The sequence below is a fragment of the Eubalaena glacialis genome, chromosome 19 (assembly GCF_028564815.1).
Source record: "Eubalaena glacialis isolate mEubGla1 chromosome 19, mEubGla1.1.hap2.+ XY, whole genome shotgun sequence".
In the NCBI taxonomy this organism is placed as follows: Eukaryota; Metazoa; Chordata; class Mammalia; order Artiodactyla; family Balaenidae; genus Eubalaena; species Eubalaena glacialis.
This window is the reverse complement of record NC_083734.1, coordinates 58,020,915-58,040,373: the sequence shown is the minus strand read 5'-3', so window position 1 is coordinate 58,040,373 and position 19,459 is coordinate 58,020,915. Positions and strand designations below refer to the sequence as shown.

At 54.3% G+C, this 19,459-nt stretch overlaps 1 protein-coding gene across 3 annotated transcripts in view; it reads right to left on the bottom strand.

Moving 5' to 3' along the window:
- SDK2 (sidekick cell adhesion molecule 2) overlaps positions 1-19,459 on the bottom strand; it is a 260,397-nt gene that overhangs the window by 135,438 nt on the left and 105,500 nt on the right. For all 3 annotated transcript variants that reach the window (XM_061176964.1, XM_061176966.1, XM_061176965.1), the window contains exon 2: positions 5,834-5,993. In XM_061176964.1, coding sequence (XP_061032947.1) covers positions 5,834-5,993 — 160 coding nt within the window. The remainder of the gene's footprint in view (positions 1-5,833; positions 5,994-19,459) is intronic.

The window sequence follows — 19,459 nt, the reverse complement described above, 5'->3', positions numbered from 1 at the left end:
AGCTCCATTGGCCAACTCTGGGTTACTACGAGCGTCCAAATAATGACGGGAATGGATTAAATTAGGAAAAATTAAATAGAAAAAATTATCCGTGAGTTTGTACTGATGCTAAATTATTTTAAAGGGGATGAGAAAGGAAAGATCTCTTTCAAGAAAGAATGCCAACTGGGCTTCCCTGGTGGTGCAGTGGTTAAGAATCTGCCTGCCAATGCAAGGGACACGGGTTCGAGCCCTGGCCCGGGAAGATCCCACATTCTGCGGAGCAACTAAGCCCGTGCGCCACAAGTACTGAGCCTGAGCTCTAGAGCCCGCGAGCCACAACTACTGAGCCCAAATGCCAAAACTACTGAAGCCTGCACACCTAGAGCCCGTGCTCCGCAACAAGAGAAGCCACGACAATGAGAAGCCCGTGAACTGCAACGAAGAGTAGCCCCTGCTCACCGCAACTAGAGAAAGCCTGCGCACAGCAATAAAGACCCAACAGAGCCAAAAATAAATGAAAGAAAGAAAGAAAGAGAAAGAAAGAAAGAGAAAGAAAGAAAGAAAGAGAGCCAACTAATATAAGTAAAAGGAATGATGGAAAATCTGCTTATCACAACCACCTTGGTAATAATTGATTCAGGTAAGACTCATCAATGACTATTAAACCACTGGGTGGGAGATTCCTGGGGAGGAGAATAATCACAGAGTCTCAAGTTATCATTCAAAGGAGAGACGATACGTCAATACCTGGACAAGGGAGAAATCTAGTGAACATCACCTTGACCAGTTGGTAAGACCTACCATCACCGATAATGGTGCAAACTGACTTAGGGTGCCTGTAAGTGTGAAGCGTTGAAATGGATGTATATCTACGTAATATTCTTGGAGGACATTTTGCAAAACTGGCTGAACTCTCAAAAATGTCAATGCCGTGAAAGGTAGGAAAGAAAAATGAGCAATAGTTCTAGATTTAAGGAGTTTAAAGAGTCATGACAACTAAATCCAATGTGTGGATCTTGATCAGATCCTGTATTGAACAACAACAATAAAAATGTCCACAAAGGATATAATTGGGACAGATGGAGAAATTTGAATGTGGACTGTGTGTCAGACAGTAGTAGTATATCAATGTGCAATTTCCTGAGTGTGAAAATTGTGTGGCAGTTCTGTAGGAAAATGCCTTGCTTTTAGGAAATTCTACTTAGGGGTGAATTGACATGATGTCTGCAACTAACTCTTAAATAATTCAGCAAAAAAGATGCGTGCATCTACGTGTGCATAGAATGAGCAAGAGAGAGTACAAATGATACAAAATATTAACAACTGGGGAATCGTAAAAAGGTATACAGGTGTTTACGGTACTATCTTATAATTCTTCCAAGATTTGAAAATTTTCAAAATAAAAACAAAAGAAGAAGGAAGGAAAAATACCTGCTATGAGCCAGGCCCTCACAGGAGGCAGGGGTGGTAAAGTGGACACAGGGGGCTACTGTCTGCCCCACCACCCTTTTCCCTTCTTCTGCTAAGAGCTCTCACCCTCCTTTCCACCACATGGCTCTAGTGTGGGGGCTGCCGCACAACGTCCTATGGCTCGGAGTGGACACATGATGCAGGCCTGGCCAATCACAGCACTCCATGCTGCTTCCCATCGGGATTGGTCAGGGCAGATCCAAGCTGGACCAATCAGAATCCTTCCCTGGGACTTTCTACATGGAACTCCTATGGGGAAATTCCTTCTACTCTGAAATCATGTGGCTGTGAGCCTGTGATTCCCAAACTTCTCAGTGTCACTCACTGCATGAGAATGAAGTCTGAACCCAGAGGTGGGCACAGCTGAGCAGCCCAGAGGGGAGAGGGCCTGGCAGTATCAAGTTCTTGGTTCTGAGATTCCTGGAACCTCCAGGAACCTGAGATTCCTGGAACCTCCAAGGTGCCTGAGGCTCTCACTTCATTCTGTGGTTTATTTGCAGGCTCTCATGTAAATAATTAGAAGGCAAAGTATAATGGGATGTATTATGGACAGTCACAAAGGGCAGAGAGAGGCAGAAACAAGTGTGTGTGTGTGTGTGTGTGTGTGTGTGTGTTTGAGAGAGAGAGAGAGAGAGAGATTTATTGAGAACACATATGTGTACTATCAGGAAAGGCTTTCCAAAAGAGCTGGAACCCTGCAGGAGAGAGACAGAAGGTTCTGAAGGGGCAATATTCCAAGTGGAGGGGACAGGACAGTTTGGACAAAGGCAGAAAAAAGGGCATGTGGAAGGAACCATCCTGGGACCCGTGGTGTGAGGGTCCTGTTTGGTGGAAGTGTGTTACCTCAGATGGGAACAGCAGGAGCTAAAGCAGGTGCTCTCAGGAGCAGAACATGAAGAGTTCTGAAGGCCACACTGAGGAGTGTAGATCTTTCCCTGTGGGAACAGCTCATTTTTTAAAAAAATTAATTTAATTTATTTATTTTTGGCTGTGTTGGGTTTTCGTTGTGGTGCGCAGGCTTCTCATTGCGGTGGCTTCTCTTTGTTGTGGAGCACGGGCTCTAGACGCGCGGGCTTCAGTCGTTGTGGCACGTGGGCTCAGTAGTTGTGGCTCGCGGGCTCTAGAGCGCAGGCTCAGTAGCTGTGGCGCACGGGCTTGGTCGTTCCGCGGCATGTGGGATCTTCCCGGACCAGGGCTCGAACCCGTGTCCCCTGCACTGGCAGGTGGATTCTTAAGTACTGCACCACCAGGGAAGCCCACAGCATATTTTTGATTAGAGGAAAATCCTGATTGACTTGTCCTCGGGCACACGGCAGGCATCCTGCTGTAACAGCCAGCCTTTCTGGGGGTGAGGAGGCAGGAGGGTGAGTTTCCCGAATGGACGTTCCTTTACGTCTCTCTGAATAACTTCCACCCAACCAAGCTCTGAAATGGAGCTTTGTTTTCTAGAACGTGCAGAGCACAGTTGGCAGAAAGATGCTTAGGACACACACGGAGGAGGCGATGGCTTCAGTCTTTCTTCAACGAGAGGCAGTGTGGCGGATGGTAAAGAATTCAAGCCCTGTAGTCATCTGACTTATATGTGAAGCCCAACTCAACAACTTGACCTTGGGTGGACTGTTTCATCTCTCTAAACCTCAGTTTGTTCGTCTGTAGAATGGAGAAGACACTGGAACCTACTCATAGGATTGCTGGCAGGATTAAACAAGATGCTCTCAGAGCGCCCATCATAACGTCTGCCAGGTAATAAATTCTTTTTCATTGCCGATGACTGTTATCATTACCATCATCAACAGTTGCACCCTGACAACCACCTGGATGCCTCCAGGGACAGGTTGCTGACTGTGTCCAGAGGAAGCCCATTCCATCGCTGGGCAAGTCTGAACCTGAAGCCGAGCCAGAATCTTCTTCTGTGTAATGCCCACCCCACGTCCTTGCAGCCTCAGGCACCAAAAGAATGGCTGTGAACCAGACAAAGAACCAACAACTCTCCTCCTCCTCCTGGGTCCTGCCTCCAGCTCAAGTCAAGGGCAAGGACACCACTAAGAGTGTGGTATGCCGTCGGCATGCTCCTGGGGTGCCCATTCAAACATGTTCACCATCCAAGCGGCCGCAGGGGCTTTTCATGGACACTGTCAAAACTGCCCAGGGTGCCAGACAGCATTCAGGAATGGCTCTGGGCCCCAGCTGAAAACCATCCCAGGGACCACCCCGGGAGGACCCTCTGGTCCCCTTGTGGCTCCCTGGAGAACCGAGGCCCAGAGTGGCCAGCACAGGAGGGCCTCCTGCATCCTGGTCCAGGTCTCTCACCATCCACAGAGGGGAGGGTGGTCCTCCTGCCCCGGCCTCTCCTGCCCCCTCCTTTGCCAAAGTGGCCACTCCCACTGAAACCAAGCAGAACCTTGTGGGGCTCCTGGGCACCAAAGTCTTTCTGTGTCCCCCATTTCTTGTTTGTAGGGAATAGCCTTCAGCCTCCATGACCTTCCCTGAGTCCCAAAGGGCAGATCAGAACAGTTGCTAATCAGGGAAGGGAGGGGATGCAGAGACAAGGGAGGAGTAGTCAAGAAACAATAGTGCAGCCTTGGGTCAGGTCCTGGTTCCCCCTCAAGGGGTACACATAACAATATCTTTGAGCTCTTTACAGAACTAAAACCCCCAACAAATGGAAGATGAACTATTTGATGAAGCATTCTTCATTTCAGAGAGAAGGTCACAGTTTGATAACCTCAAGAACCACAGAAGCTCATCAAGAGGCCACCTGATGGGCCTCCCTGGTGGCGCAGTGGTGCAGGGGACACGGGTTCGAGCCCTGGTCCGGGAAGATCCCACATGCCGCGGAGCAACTAAGCCCGCGTGCCACAACTACTGAGCCCGCGTGCCACAACTACTGAAGCCCGCACGCCTACAGCCCGAGCTCCGCAACAAGAGAAGCCACCACAATGAGAAGCCTGCGCACCACAATGAAGAGTAGACCCCGCTCGCTGCAACTAGAGAAAGCCACATGCAGCAACAAAGACCCAACGCAGCCAAAAATAAATAATAAATAAATTTATTTAAAAAAAAAAAAAAAAAAGAGAGACCACCTGCGGCCAGATGAAAGGAGTGCAGGCCCTGCATACACCCTAATCTTATCAGTAACCCCACCCTTGAACTATTGCTATAAAACTCCTCACCAAATCATCACAGGTTGGGACACAGTTTTTTGAGGGCATGAGCCCACTGTGTCCCCCTTTGCCTGGCAAAGCAATTAAGCTATTCTTTTCTACTTCACCCCAAACTGTGTCTCTGAGATTTGGCACTGGTGCACAGAGGCCGAATTTTCGGCTCTCATCACCATCCCATCCAGGCCAGGGCTGGGGCAGAAGAAACCTGGGCATGGGGGTCACCCCAAACTCTGGCCTCCCTGCTTCATGAAGAAAAGGATGGTTTTCGGGAAAGGACCGATTCTCGAGCGATTAAATCCCCCTCCTCTCATTTGCATTCCTGTCCTTGGTGGCAGATTTGTATCAGCATCCCCAGGGCAAGACAATCTTGTTTCCCCAACAAAACCAATTATGCACATCAGGCCTGGGGATTAATCACCAGGCACAGGGTCAGGAGCCAACAAAAAAGGCCGAGATAGGGGGATAGGAGCAGGGGGAAGGAGAGCCGGGAGAAAGGCTGGAGGCTACCCGGCTTGGGGAGTAGCTGCCCCATTGTTCACTCTTCTAGTAGCAAACTTGCCCTCACTGAGACCCTGTTTCTCTCTCTCTCTCTGTTCTCCCTTATCCCCACTTGGCAGTGTCCTGGGGAAGGAAGGGCAGCCCAACCCAGAGCCCAGTGCAAGGGCACAGCAGGGAGTGGAGATAAGCCCAAAGGCCCTGGGGGCGGGTGGGTCCCGCCTCCATGTCCCCCCTGAATTGCCCTCCCAAATAGAATCTGTCCGCCCCTTACAGACCCCAGGTAGCTGCATGCCCTACCCCTCTGCTGGACCCAGGCCCCCTCCAATAGCTCCCCCGAGAGAGCAGGGCTCTTCTCAGTGGGGAGGGGAGGTGGGGATCTGGTCACAGCCGTGGCCACAGTCTAGCTGCTGGCAGCGGGCTCCCCTACCTCAGTCATCACCTCTGCCCCGTCCACGGTTGCCTGGGCCACCCTGTCTGGGCAGCTCGCCCAGCCCACCACCCAGCCATCTTCTGCTGGGTGCAGCAGGGCAGTGTCTTCTCACCCTGGGGAAGGGCGGCCTTGGCCCCCTACTTCTGTCACCCCAGCCTCCCAGCAACACTGGAGCAGGAGCTCCCCCACCCAGACTGCCACACGGCGCCCCTGCCCACTGCCCTGGTACCCCCTCAGGACACAGCAGGACCCTGGCGGCTGAGCGGGAGGAAAGGGGCGGCACGCTTGCCTGTACTCCAGAGAGAACTTGGTCAGCTCCCTGTCGTTGTGGAGCCACTTGAACTCCAGTGGCCAGCTGCCCTCGGCCATGCACGTGAGTACCAAGCGATTCCCCTCCAGGTGCACCTGTGTCCGCGCCGGCTCCGTCTTGAAGTACGGGGCCACGTCATCTGCGGGAAACAGAGACACAACGTTGCTGGTTATCTCTGGCGCACCTGCCTGCAGTTGCTCCGCTGGAGCCCTGAGGCCTCGAGGCAGACGGGGCGGGTGCAGCGGGCAACCTGCCAAGGTCACATGCCTGGGAAGAACCTGAACTCAGGTCAGTCTGACTTCAGGGTTTGTCTTCAGAGTGAGTTCTCCCTGCCACCCTCCTCCCAGACCCCACCAGGCTCACCACCACTGCTGCCACCCCTTACGCTCCAGTACCTTCCATCTCTCTCCCCTCGGGATCCCCATCCAGTACATACCCTTTGCTTCTGGTTTCTCCTTCCAGAGCAGAAGGGGGGGGGGGGACGGCGCTTACTGCACTTCAGCCAAAGGGAATATAAATGTCACAAGGGAAAGGGAAACAGGGACACCTGCGCTGACAGAAGCGGCAGGTGATGGGAGTGTCCTGAGTCCTGCTTCCCAAGGCTGGAGGAAGCCCTGCAAAGGCATCAAGGGCAGAGTCCCTCCAGTGGGCCCCCTCCACTGCCAGGCTGCTTGATCTTCCATCCCGGGTCCTGGGCCAGCCTGCCTCGGCCTCCCCATTCGCACACCAGGTGGCCGTCGGGGCAGAGGAAATGCCACTGCTGGGCTGTGGGTGTGGGTCCAGTGGTTGCTATGCTCCCTACCCTAACCCTGTGACCTGACTCAGTCCAGCCAAGCACGAGCCACCCCCCGCAGCTGCCCTCGACGGAGATGATGCACTCCGGATCCTGGACTTCAGGGGACCACTCAGACCAACAGCTTTGGGTGGAAATAGAGGCCTTCTGCCCTCTGGCCAGTGGGAAAAAGGGCAGAAGTGAAACAGACAAGGGGGTTGACAAAAGGACAGGGAGAGAGGGGGGAACGGGGAGAGGGCCTCCAAGCCCGTCACTGAGCAGACCTGCCCTTTAGGGGCTGGGCTGGGCTGGGCTGGCGGAGGAGCCAGGATCTGGAAACAACACAAGGACTAAAGCACCTGCTAGGTTCTGGGCTGTTCCTGGGGCTTTAACCTATGCTCATTTAATCCACACGCAAGCCCACAACCAGACAGGATCATAATCCACCTTTTAGAGAGCGGTTAGAAACCCGCCCAGGGTAACACAGCTGGAAGGGGAGGAGCCAGCCCTGCAGGTGATGGAGGGAGCGAGCTCCAGAAAGCACCATTCACCAGCTCACCCACTTATCACCTGGCGCTCACAGCAGCGCTCCCGTTGTGGTAAGGGATACGGCTCGGGGACCCCACGGCCACGTGCTGCTAAAGGGGAGTCAGGTCCAGACTTGCCAGACCCAAGTGCAAGCACCTTCCACCCATCACACTGTGCCCCGAGGGGTGGGCAGTGTTCAAAGCCAGGAAGCTGCTGGCAAGCCAGGCACCGGGGGTCCTGACCTCCAGCCCCGTGGTGGGGGAGGGGTCCTGGCACCACAGCCCGTCTGTGCTCAGCCTGTGACTCCCAGCTGCCTGGGCGTGGACAAGCATTCATCTTTCTGAGTCTCAGTTTCTCCACCAGGAGACACGGGAAGAGAAATAGCCACCTTGATATCTCAAGGGTTCAATGAGATGGGAATTGTGAAAACGCTAGGTCCGTGCTTGGCCCAGAGTAAATGTTCTGTAAATGTTCATTTCTTTCCCAATATCGAAGAGTGGGTGTCCCCACCAGGGTGGGTGTCCCATCATCCTTGGCGCTGGCTGATGCCCCAGGTACGCCTTGGTCCGAGCGCTAACTTTCCCCCGGGGGTCCAGAGGGTGAAAACCATAAGACACTATTCTTTTGGCCTAAGATAGGGAACAAACCAAAGAAGAGGAAGGGGCACGTATCAGGAGTCGGGGAGGGGGTGACTTCAAGGGTGGCAGGGAGTGAATCAAGACGCGGCCTGGCAGGCTGGTCAGCCCACTGGGGGTGGGGACATCGGGGCCCCTCCTGCATCACACGTTGAATCTCTGGAGCATCAGTGGGGCCTCACCCTCAGATTTAACCAGAATTGGGCACCCTTGGTTTTCAGATAAGGCTCAGCATCTGTGACAAAGCCTCACTCTGAGCTTACACACAGACTGACAACTCAAGACAAGCCGTAAGGCAGGTCTGGGGCCCAGGTCAACCTGCGGGCTGCACGGCACCCCCATCCCCTCCGTCTCCACTGGAGACTGCGTGGCTGAGTCTTCCTTGAACCCCATCCCTGCTACTGACCCTCCCCGTGGGGGCCACTGGAGGGCAGGCCCGGGGGTGGACCAAGGGCGGCTGGAGAGCAGGTGCAGACACGCGCAAGAGGCGCACCCTGGACCAGCCTGCCCCACCTCGTCTCTCTGTGTGACGGCTCAGGTTCCCGTCTCGGAGTTGACGCTGCCTATTCGCAGGTCTCTCCCTCCCTCTTAACGACTGTCATGTGAGCACACTGCCTTCAAGGTGGTTGAAAAGGCACCTCTTGATATGAAGAACCTAGGGGCAGGACAGGAATAAAGATGCAGACGTAGAGAATGGACTTGAGGACACGGGGAGGGGGAAGGGGAAGCTGGGGCGAAGTGAGAGAGGGGCATGGACATATATACACTACCAAATGTAAACTAGATAGCTAGTGGGAAGCAGCTGCATAGCACAGGGAGATCAGCTCGGTGCTCTGTGACCACCTAGAGGGGTGGGATAGGGAGGGTGGGAGGGAGATGCAAGAGGGAGGGGACATGGGGATACATGTCTGCATATACCTGATTCACTTTGTTGTACGGCAGAAACTAACGCAACATTGTAAAGCAATTATACTCCAATAAAGATGTTAAAAAAGAAAAAAAGAAAAGGCGCCTCTTCTAGAGTGTGTCCAGGGAGAGTGGCCGCCACGCCGGATCCCTCGCTTCGGGGTCCTAGCGCACCTCTGGAGGTGGAGGAGGGCAGAGAGGGAGGCAAGCCCCCATTTGCCAAGGAAAACGATTCCCCACCCCTCGGAGGCAGCCGGCTCGCTCTCAGTTTAACAAATGGACACATTCGCACTTCAAAGGCGCATTCATTCTCCAGCAGCTTTCAAGAGCCCTTTGAATCACGTCTTTAAGAACCCTCTGTTAGCTCCTGTCATCCCTTGTTTGTTTTAAAACAACAACATTCCCAGCCCCCACTGATTAAATCCCTTCGAGGTGGGCCGACTCAGAGCCGTAACAGTCGGTGCGCGCGCGCGGGCACACGCGCTCTGCACCCAAACCCTCGCCTCCGCAACCCGGCTCCCTGGGAGATGCGCCCCCATGTCTGCATTTGCCAGTTCGCTCCTCAGGCTCTCCCGGGGGTGGGGTGGGGTGCCAGTCTGGAGCCGAATGGCTTTTGCTTGGATGGGTTGATTCCAGAGGCCGCTGGAGACAACGACTTGGGGGAAGTGGGGGGCGGGGGAGGGATGCGGTTAGCCTTTCCTGAGAACCTGCTGGGCACCCAGCTCAGAGCTGCATCCCTCATCCCAAGTTATCCTAACAAGGCGGTCTGGCAGAAGCCCAGGCTCCCTTCCCCAAGTCCCTGCTATGCGGTCACGCCTCCTTTTCCTGAAAGGCAAAAGGCCCCCTCCTCTCTGGGTACAGGGATTTGGGAGGGAGGCCCTATGCAGAGCTGAGAGCCAGGGCAGGGAGTCCAGCCAGGCGGTTTTCCTGGATGGGCTGGCCCTGCCCCAAAGCAGGGGCACTGGGAGTGTGTGAGCCATCGAAGGAAAGACTCTGATGGGAAAAGGATGCTGGCGGGAACAGCAATGAGTGCATTTGTGTCTGTGTGTGCGCGTGTCTTTGAGCGTCTGTGCCTGTGTGCATCTGTGTATGTACGTAGGTATGTGTTCACGTGTGTGTCTCTGTATGTCTGCATGCATATCTGACGGCATGTGTATCTGTATGTCTGAGTGTGAATCTATCTGTGTGTGTGTGTGTGTGTGTGTGTGAGCGCTTATGTGCAGGAACAGATTTCTGTGTCATGACTGCACAGGTGGGTAACACAAATCATTGACCTTGGGCAAGTTACTTCGACTTTTTGCACCTCAGTTTCCTTAGCTGTAAATTGGGGATATATTTGCTGTGAGGCTTAAATAAATTAAAAAACATAAAGCGCTTAGGAAAGTGCCTGGCACATGCTATAGGAGAGGCAGCTATTATTATTCTTGATCGGATATGCAGATGGGCAGATTCCCTGGAGGGAAGAGCTCATACCCTGTTGGCAGGGGCCAGCAGCTCCTCTCAACCTTAGTTCTAGGACTGTGCAGTACACAACTTGGACTACTGTACACAACAGGCCTGCTAGCCACGTTCTCAGTGGGAAGGGATAACCGGAAATGGAGAACAGTGGACAGAATCAACACTTTGAAAACACACACACAGAGGATTTTTTAACTAGACAAAGTGATTTGAAAGTTCACATTTTAAAAGACCACAAAAGAATAGCCAAGAAAATTCTGAAAAAGAATGGTAAGCAGAGGAGACTAGCACAGATATTGAACTATATTATAAAGCTGCAATAATTAAAGAAGTGTGTTCTTGTCCAAATAGACTGATGAAGCAATGAACGAGACAGTCCAGAAATATGCCCCAATATATATGGGATATTTAAGACAGGATGAAAGTAGAATTTCAGGTCAGTGGGGAATAGATCAGTTATTCAACAAATGGCCTTGGAAAAACCAGGGTGCCATCTGGCGGAAAAAAAAAATCAAGCTGAATCTCTTCCTCACACTTTACCTCAAAATAAATTCTAGATGGATCAAGGTTTTAAGCAAGAAAAATGAAATTCTAAAAGAACTAGAAAAAAATCACCGGGGTTTAAAAATATACAATCTTGGTGAAGCAAAGAATTCGCCAAGTACTTTCTAAGTACTACACAAACTCCAGAAAGTCATAAAACAGATTGATACCTTCAACTATATAAAAATCTTGCATGGAAAAAAAAATGCTCATAAACAAAAAGCAACAAATGACAAACAGGGGGAAAATATCTGCAACTTCTATCATGGACAAAGAGCTCATTTTCCTGATATAAAAAATATTCCCATAAATCAATAAGAAAAAGATGAACAAACCAACAGAAAAATGGGCAAAGGATATGAACCGTTCACAGAAAAGAATTACAAGTAACTCTGAAACATAGACAAAGATGCTGAACCTCGTGATAAGAGAAAGGCAAGGCAAACTCAATAAGACACTTTTTTTTTCTATCACTTCGGCCAAGATCTGAAAGTGGGATAATACCCCGGGCTGGCCAGCCTGCGGAGACCCAGGTGTTGCGCACACAGCTTTGGGGACTGTCCTTGGTACCACACCTATGCAGAACAATTTGGCAATTCTATCGAAACTAAAAATGCACCTCCCCATCCGCCAATTCTTCGAGGAATTTCTCCTCCACACACACCCGTGCACGAGTGAAGTGACAGCATTTCATGGCAACACTATGTTTTGTAGCAGCAAAAGCTTGGAAATGACCTGAATGTCTGTCAAAAGGGTGATGATGGTTAAAGAAATGATTGCACCTCCAAACAATACAATTCTCTATAGCGAAAGCCTCTGGAACAAATTTTGAGAGCTACTGTTAAGTGAAAAAAGCAACGTGTAGAATGGGGTGTGCAATCTGCTACCACTTGTGCACAAGTTTTTTTTTCAAGGATAAAAACAGATTTGCCTGTATAGGCGCAGGCTTTTTCTAGGGGGTCACATAAGAAACTGGGCTCAGTGATGCTTTAGGGGGGAGAACTGGGTGGCTGGGGGCTGGGTAGGGAGGGGTTTACTTTTTACTCGACGCTTTTTTTGCAACTTTTCCGTTGTGTCCCCCAGGTATGGATTGCTTATTTATAATGAAATGTGTTTATTGCTTATTTATAATCAGATGTGTGCACACAGATGCAAACACGTATGTGACTGGGCAGGGTCAACAGTCGCGAGCAGCCCTGCTGGTGATGCAGGAAAGGACAGGCCTTCCGTGTGCATGGGACACGGGGGTGTGCCGTGGCTGGGGGTCCCTGACCACCAGAGCCTGAGCCTCTTGAAGGAAGAGCCGCCTTCAGAGGTAGACAAGAGGCCTCAGTCCTGGGCTTCCTTCTCGTTTCCCAGAACAGCTCAGGGGGCCCCTGGCTGACTTTTCCTCCAAATTCCCACTAAATATACTTATCGTCATCCTACTCCAAGCTCCAGGCTAAATAGCCCCACACAGACGCTTATCTCAACTTCAACCTCTCCCCTCCCTTCAGCCCCCAGCACAATAATGTCATCTTTCTCTAGGGGTTCCCCCCCCCAATCTCTCCTGGGATTTGACTTCCCAGCCAGCCCAGGCCTGGGAACCCCACCTCCCCTGGAGCCAGACCCTCGCCAGCTGCCAGTCAGGGTGAAGACCTCCACCCACCACCAATGCAATTAGCTGGCCAAAAGGTGTCCCTCTGCCCTCCAGAGCCAGCTTCACGGGGCACCGGGCCTGGACCAGTCCCCTTCCCAGCTCTGAAAGACCCCAAAGCCTCTCCCTTTTAGCAGCTCTCCCTTCTGGGCACGCAGTAACTACACAGCCATCGGGAGTGTCTCTGGAAAGCTCGGGGACGGGGTGGAGGTTGGGATTCTCTCAGACTTTCTCAGCTCACCACCCCCTAGCCTCTGCACCGTCACCTTTGTCCTGGATTTGACCTCCATGCCCTCCTAACTGGTCCCCTCCCTGGAGCTGGCTGGTGGCCACAGACCTAAGCAGGCTGGGCCCCGGGTCAGAGGAAGCAGGGGCTCTGGACAGGCCCCTCTCCACAAACCCCACTTCTCCCTACACATCTATTCCTGCTGCCTTTATTTCATGCGACCTATGGAACTTCCCACACATTCAGTGCTTTATGTCCATCTCTTCAGTTAAGTGTCACGAGAACTTCTCAAGGATGGTGCTACCTTTTTCCCCATTTTACAGACGAGAAAGCTGACACTCAGGAACGGTTGGTGTTTTGACCTTGCCACACAGATGGAAACCCAGATCTGGCAGGTTCTAGAGTTCTGGACCTTTCTGTAGGTGACATGGGGCTTCCTTGAGCTGTCCCACTCTTCACATCCCGACCCGTGGCCTCACGGGTGGTAAGTGAGGGATGGTGGCCTCTCTCAGGGTCGTGGCTTTGAAGCCACAAGCAGGGGCCATGCCGGTTGTGTGGCAGGGGCATTCTTACCCCAGCCTCCAATGTCACGGCCCTAGGACTAGATCGGGGGTGTGGGTGAACCAGGCAGGCTGACCAGGCATGAGTCCAGAGGATGCTGGAAGGATGATGGGGCAGAACCGCCCAGGGGAGACGGGTCCACCTAGGGGTGGGGTTTTGGAGGGTTGGGCTAGTGGGGTGCAGGGATTAAGGGAGGTCAGAGTCCAGAAGATGAAGAGATGTGGGCGGGAGGCGTCAAGTAAAACGAGGCAGGGGTCGGAGCCCCGGGGGCTTCTTGGGAAGGAGCGGCTGACCTGGGGCCCCCATCCCAAAGCTCTGCTCCCCACGTAAGCCCCCAGGTACCACCCTTTCCCTAGGGTCTGGCTTGAAGGTCCCAGTGGGGGAAGAGAAGAGAAACTGGGTTTAAATGCCAGTTGCTATGCCAACTAAAGTGTGACCTTGAGCAGAGCAACCTCCCGAGCCTCGCTTGTCTGTCCGTGGAAGAGATTCCAACCCCTGCCCCAGAGGCTGCTGGGAGGACCAAGTGAGCGAACGGATGTCAAATTCAGAGCTCAGTGCTTGGCACCTACGGGATGCTCTTTCTGCCCTTCAGACCCCTGGAGGTGACTGCATGGGGAGGAGATGGGGAAACGGGGGCCAGGGGCGCTATCACTGCCCCACCCGTTTCCCCTGACTTGGAGGCATCCCGCTTCTAGAGCCCATAGTCTCCTGAATGTCTCAAATCTGAGCCTTCTGAATCCAGCTCCCTCACGGCCACTCCAAGCTGGCTCAAGAACCAAGTCTTGCTTAGGGATGGCTTCTAAAGCCTTGAGCAAAGGTTCAGGACAGGGGTAGGAAGAGCAGGAGCTTTTGCTCCTGCTTTTGCATAATGTCAGCGATTCCTCTTCCTCGGAAACCCAAGAGTCGGTGAGGGGCTGAGCCGGGGCGCTGCCTGGGCGGGGGCTCAGGAGTAGGGAGCTGTGGGACCCGGAAGAGCAGCCACGCGTGGGGGTGTTTGAGTCCCGCCCCCAAAAGAAATGTTCGGGGCGTGCACACAGCAGGCAGATGCTAGCAGGCAGAGGACCCCGGGCTCCCCAGCTGTGCCCCTCCCGCTCCCACCCCCATGCCTGAGACGGCCTGCCGGCTCCTGCCCACCCAGCCAGGGCCTCGAAGCCCCCCAGCCCCCTGGTCCCTCCCCTCCGGCTTCCCTTCTCCTCACTGCCTGGCCCACAAATGAGATGCTAATTTATGCCCCTTCCCTGTCTCCTGGCAGATGCCTGGTCCAGCTCAGCCTCAGTGCTGCCTGCATGCCAAGTGCTTCATTAGCTAAGAAAGAAGGCTCTCGCCCTCCTTAATCTAATCCTTGCCGGTGACCTTCAGGAACCAGGCACCTTCTGACGTCGGGGGCCTGGCGGGGGGTGACAGTCAATTATGCCTCGGTCTCCACAGCTGCTGCCGAATGGATTTCTCGCTCAGAAAAGCGTGTTCAAAAAGCATCTAATGGAACGGATCATCAATTTGTTTGAATACACATCTAATCTGATTAGGGGGCGCCCAGCCACCAGGGTAGCCAGCACAACTGAGCCCCGACACGGCCCTGGGGAATGGCGAGTGGGGCGGAGGGGCCCAGCCTGGTGAAGGGCGGGTGTGTGTCCCAAGCTCCCAGCCTCCCTCCCCGGAGCCAGCTCGGCCGATTGTACATCCAGCCAAAAAAAAAAAAAGCCACAGTCCTGCCCGCGGCCCCTCCGAGGCTCAAATGTGCTGTGCTCTGTAACTCTCTTCCTGCTGTCCAACTCCACGGCCCTCAGACTTTTGGGATTACGTCCCTTACAGCATGCAGGACGCACATGAGAGCCGCACGCGTGGTGACTCCCATGCTAGTATGTCAGCCGTGGGAAGATGGGGATGGGGCTCCTTCGCCTCCCTGGTCCCAGAGCTTGGCAATGAGTCCGACATGCAGGAGGCCCCAGAGCCATGAAGGAAAAAGCCAAGTGAACTTGCTGTTGAACTCGGCCAGGCCACCTCCCTCTTGAGAGCTGACATTCCTCTATGTTCTTCCAGCTCTGGCACTGCAAGGTCTGAGCAGTAGTGTGGTTTGTGACCTGGGAGCGGGGTTACTTGGATCTGAATCCTGGCTCGGCTTCTCACTAGCTGTGTGACCCTGGACATCTCTCTGTAACCCCTCCGCATCTCAGTGTCCTCAACGGAAAAATAGGATAATAGTGGTGCCTCTCTCATAGGCCTATGGAGAGGGGAAGGGGTTCGGCCAGTGCCTGACACAACGCACCCACACAAGGGGGTTTGCCATTATTCCTCATGCTTACTTGGTGTAACCTCTGCACACCCATCTCCCAGCCGGGGCCTCCCGCCTGGACCGCACAGGTAAATTAACGTCAAAACACCCCCAGCCTTGCGTGGAAAAAAGATGGTTCTCATTTCCGATGGGTTTATTTTGCAATTAACAGAGGGGACGGGAGCCCTGTCATACATTTCAGCTGGAGGGTTCAGAGATTAAACTTATACCATCGATTAGAATGCTTTTGCCTAATGGTGCTATTATCATTTTAGTTTATTCAGATTCATTTCAGCTATAAAAGCAGTGATAATAAAATTTTCACTAACTCCTGGAATCTCTTCCAAGAAGCTCCACGATGCCGTGTGGATGACACTCATCTTCCCCTCGGTGACCCCCAGGAGGGACACCAGCTTGGAGCGATTCTCCAGTTTCACAGCTGGGACCTGAGACCCCCAGGGATGAAGGGCTTGCCAAAGCTCAGCTTTGGGGGTCAGCTGCCTGGCCAGGCCCACGGAGACTTGTCCCACATGGCATCTGTCACTCCCCCAGCTGATTCTCTTGAAGATTCCCTAGCAGGTGAGTTCTCTCCATCCCATGGGTACCACTCTCAGCCTGTCCCCTAAGCTCTGGTGATGGAGAAACGTCTGCCTCCCCCTGGCCTGGAAAAGCCGAGGGCAAGGGCTGGTAGGCTCGGGGATGCTTCCAAGAACCCACAGCCTGGGGATCCCCAGTGTCTACCTTGGCCAGCGATGGCCCCACCGGACACAGGGCGCAGAGGGCTGTGCGAAGAGAGTGGACAGCGTTCCCAAGCTTTGGGTGGCACGCTTCCCAAGGGTAACCTCCTTTTCTGCCTCTTTCCCACCCTTGAGAAAGGCCATGCCCTCAAGGAAGATGGTGCTCCGGGCCTGAGGAAGGGGAGACAGGGAGTGAGGGAAGCTGGTGGAAAATGTGACTTAGCATCAGCACCAACTTCCTGGGTGGGCAGCTGGCCTCACCACCCCCAGATGGGTGCTTTCCATCAGTGGCTCCTCCCCGCCTCCCCTTCCCTGAGTCAGGTGGGCAGCTCAGCCTTGGGAGAAGGGAAGAGAAGAGGACATGTTTGTTGCAGGCCTAATGCACGCCTATCTCCCTGTGTTTTCTCTTTTAATCCTCCCGGCCACCATGGGGGCGAGTTATGATTCCTGCCCTTTTATTTCTCTCATCGGAAGCTCAGAGGAGACGGGTCACCCGAAGAGTCAGAGCCGGGCTTCGAACCCACGGCCGCCTGCCCTCCTGCAAGGCCTCTGAGGTCAGCGCTGCGCCTGGATCACAGGGAAGGAGTCTGCGGCTGGGCCTGGGGGGAGGCTGCGAGATGGAGCTGCCGTCACCGGGAAGAGCACACATTCATCAGGCTGGTGACCCCAGTGTACCGGCGCTTTGTGGCGTGTAACAAAGACTGCGGAGCAGAAAATTGGAGTTCAATTTGCCGTCCATCCCGTGCAGCGCTCAGCCCATTCCAGTGCCTGGCAGGCACCTCTGCGCTACATCATAAATAATAACACCACGCAGCTCGATGGCCCTTTCAGCAGTTACAGGTGCCGAGCAATTTACAAGCTGGATGATACACAGAAGCCCGCACGCGCCTGCCGGCACACACGGCCCCTCCCCAGTCACTGCACGGGCACTCATGCCACCCTCCTTTCCAGCTGCCACCACCTGGGGGCCGTGCCCAGTCGGAGGGAAACAGGCCCTGGTGCAGCCCTGACTGCCTTCCTTGCCTGCCTTACTGGCAGAAAGCCCCCCAGGCCTGGCAGGGACCGAGTCCTTGCTGCCCCTGCTGGACCAGGACCAGGTGCCACTGTCTCTCTCTTTCCTCCTGTTTTAGAAAGAGTTTCTGGATCTCTGATCTAGCCTGCCTTTGCCATCACACAAAGTCCCATTTCTCGCCTCTGAACCTCACGGGGCGGGGGTGGTAGTGGTGGCACAGCAGCCATTGAGACCCAGCCCTTCAACCTCCCACTTAACAGGCGAGAGGCCCAGGCGCCCACGTTAGCTGCCACGCTGAGACCAAGCCCAGGGCTCGGGCGCCCAGTCACCACCCGGGACAGCCATGTGGAGGCAGCCATGCCCAGGGGCCGGGGCAGACCTGCCGGCTTCCTCTGAGCGGGCCTGGGGACTTTCCAGCAGGCAGGGGCTTTGGGGCGGAGTACGCAGTGGGCTCGGGCCACATTTCTCTGTCTTCCCATCAAAGAGTGCACGTGTATGATTCAATGTGTATGAAACATCCGGAAGAGATAAATGCATAGACAGGACAGAGATTGGTGGCTGCCAGGTGGTCGGGAGAAGGGGGATGGGGAGTGACTGCTTAATGGGTACAGGGTGTCCTTTTGGGGAGATGAAAATGTTCTGGAATTAAGTAGAGATGCTGGTTGTACCACATTGCAAAGGTACTCAGTGCAACAGAACTGTTCACTTGAAAGCCATTGATTTTACGTCATGAGTCTTATCTCAGTTGAGAAAAAAACAAGTAAATCTGGTGACAAGGTCTCTCCCTCTCCCCCTACTTCCATTCACCCCCCTCCAGCCCTCCCCCTCCCCACTCTCTGCCCTCAGCCCCATATGCTCCTTAGTGGTGAGGGCAGGGAGAAGCTGAACAGCTCTTTCACATCCTAAGAAGTCACCTGGCTCTTGCCTTCACGTCCTCCCTGCCCTCCCCTGATGGGATGTTCAGGGCCCCCCCCCCAATTCGGGCGAGGGGCCCACTCCGTAGGTTACGGAGGGTGGGCTGGGTTTCTAAGCACTCTCATGGGCACAGGGCTAAAAGCCCATCCTGGTTGCAAGTGAACGCCCTCCCCGGCCGCTGCCCAAGTTGACAGCCTGTTTGAATGAGGGCAGAGGGACTTCCCTGGCGGTCCAGTGGTTAAGACTCTGCGCTTCCAGGGCAGGGGGTGCGGGTTCGCTCCCTGGTCGGGGAACTAAGATCCCAAACGCCGCATGGTGCGGACAAAATATTAACAAAAAGAAAAAAAAAAAATGAGGGCAGAAAGCCTCAGCTTCGCAGGTGGACCATGGGGTCCCCTCTCTGTGCTTACGAACTGATCAGCACCTGAGTTTTCTGAGCTGTCGCTTCCTCGGTGCACGAGGAGAGTCCTGCATCACTCCCCATGCCAGGTCTCGGTAGGATTCGCTGGGATAGAACTTAAAAGACCAGGATCCCAGGCCTGGCTGAGCGTTCACCCTATGGGGTCTGGTGAGGATCGTGCGCTCCGGGCCTCAGGTGCATTTTCTTATTCTCACCACACAGCAACGTGGGGTAGGATTAACCATCCCGTGGTCCATAGTGGGATGGCGTCTGGCAGGGTTGAGTCCCTCCCACGTCTGGTGCCTGGGAAGTGGCCGGGGTGGAGTTACGAATAAACACCACAAGTTAGCTTTCTCGATGCTCCCACCAAACCCAGGGTCACCAAAAGCCAACCCGGAGTGTGAACTCAGGAGGAGAAGGGGAGGAAGCAAACTCAGCCCAAGATGCGGGCGGGTGGGTGGTCCCAAGTGCGGGGGGGATGAGGCTGAACTTCACGAGGGCGTCCTGACCCCTGTCCCAGGCTGCAGCTGCCCCCGCTACCCGCCCGGTCCTGGCTTGGCCGCCTCGGCTCATGTGCCCTGGTGGCAGGTGGCCTTTCCAGACAACAGCCTGGCCGCCAGCTTGGAGAAGCAGAGGGAGCCCGCTGAAAGGAGGGGGGTGGCGGGGAGGGGCAGAGAGAGGTGGCAGTGTCCCCACCCTGCTCCAGAGGCTGCATTCATAATCCTTGCCCGGGAGCCAGCCGGGACTCCCTGCCCTGCCTCTGCATTCTGTCACTCTGAAAACCCAGAGCCCATCTGTGGTGTGTTAAAGGTGGCCTAGCCAGAGGCTGCAGGAGGGGCTCTGGTATCCGCTCGCCGCTGTTGATCCCCTGACCGTTACCCAGCCAGGGAGGTCAGGGGGCCTCCTCTCCGCTCAGCGGCTCCCCTTCCGTCTCTCGCTCCTTACACCGTGTCCCCAGATCTAATCAGGCTCCCCAGCCCCCTCCGGAGAAGCCTGGGCCTGGC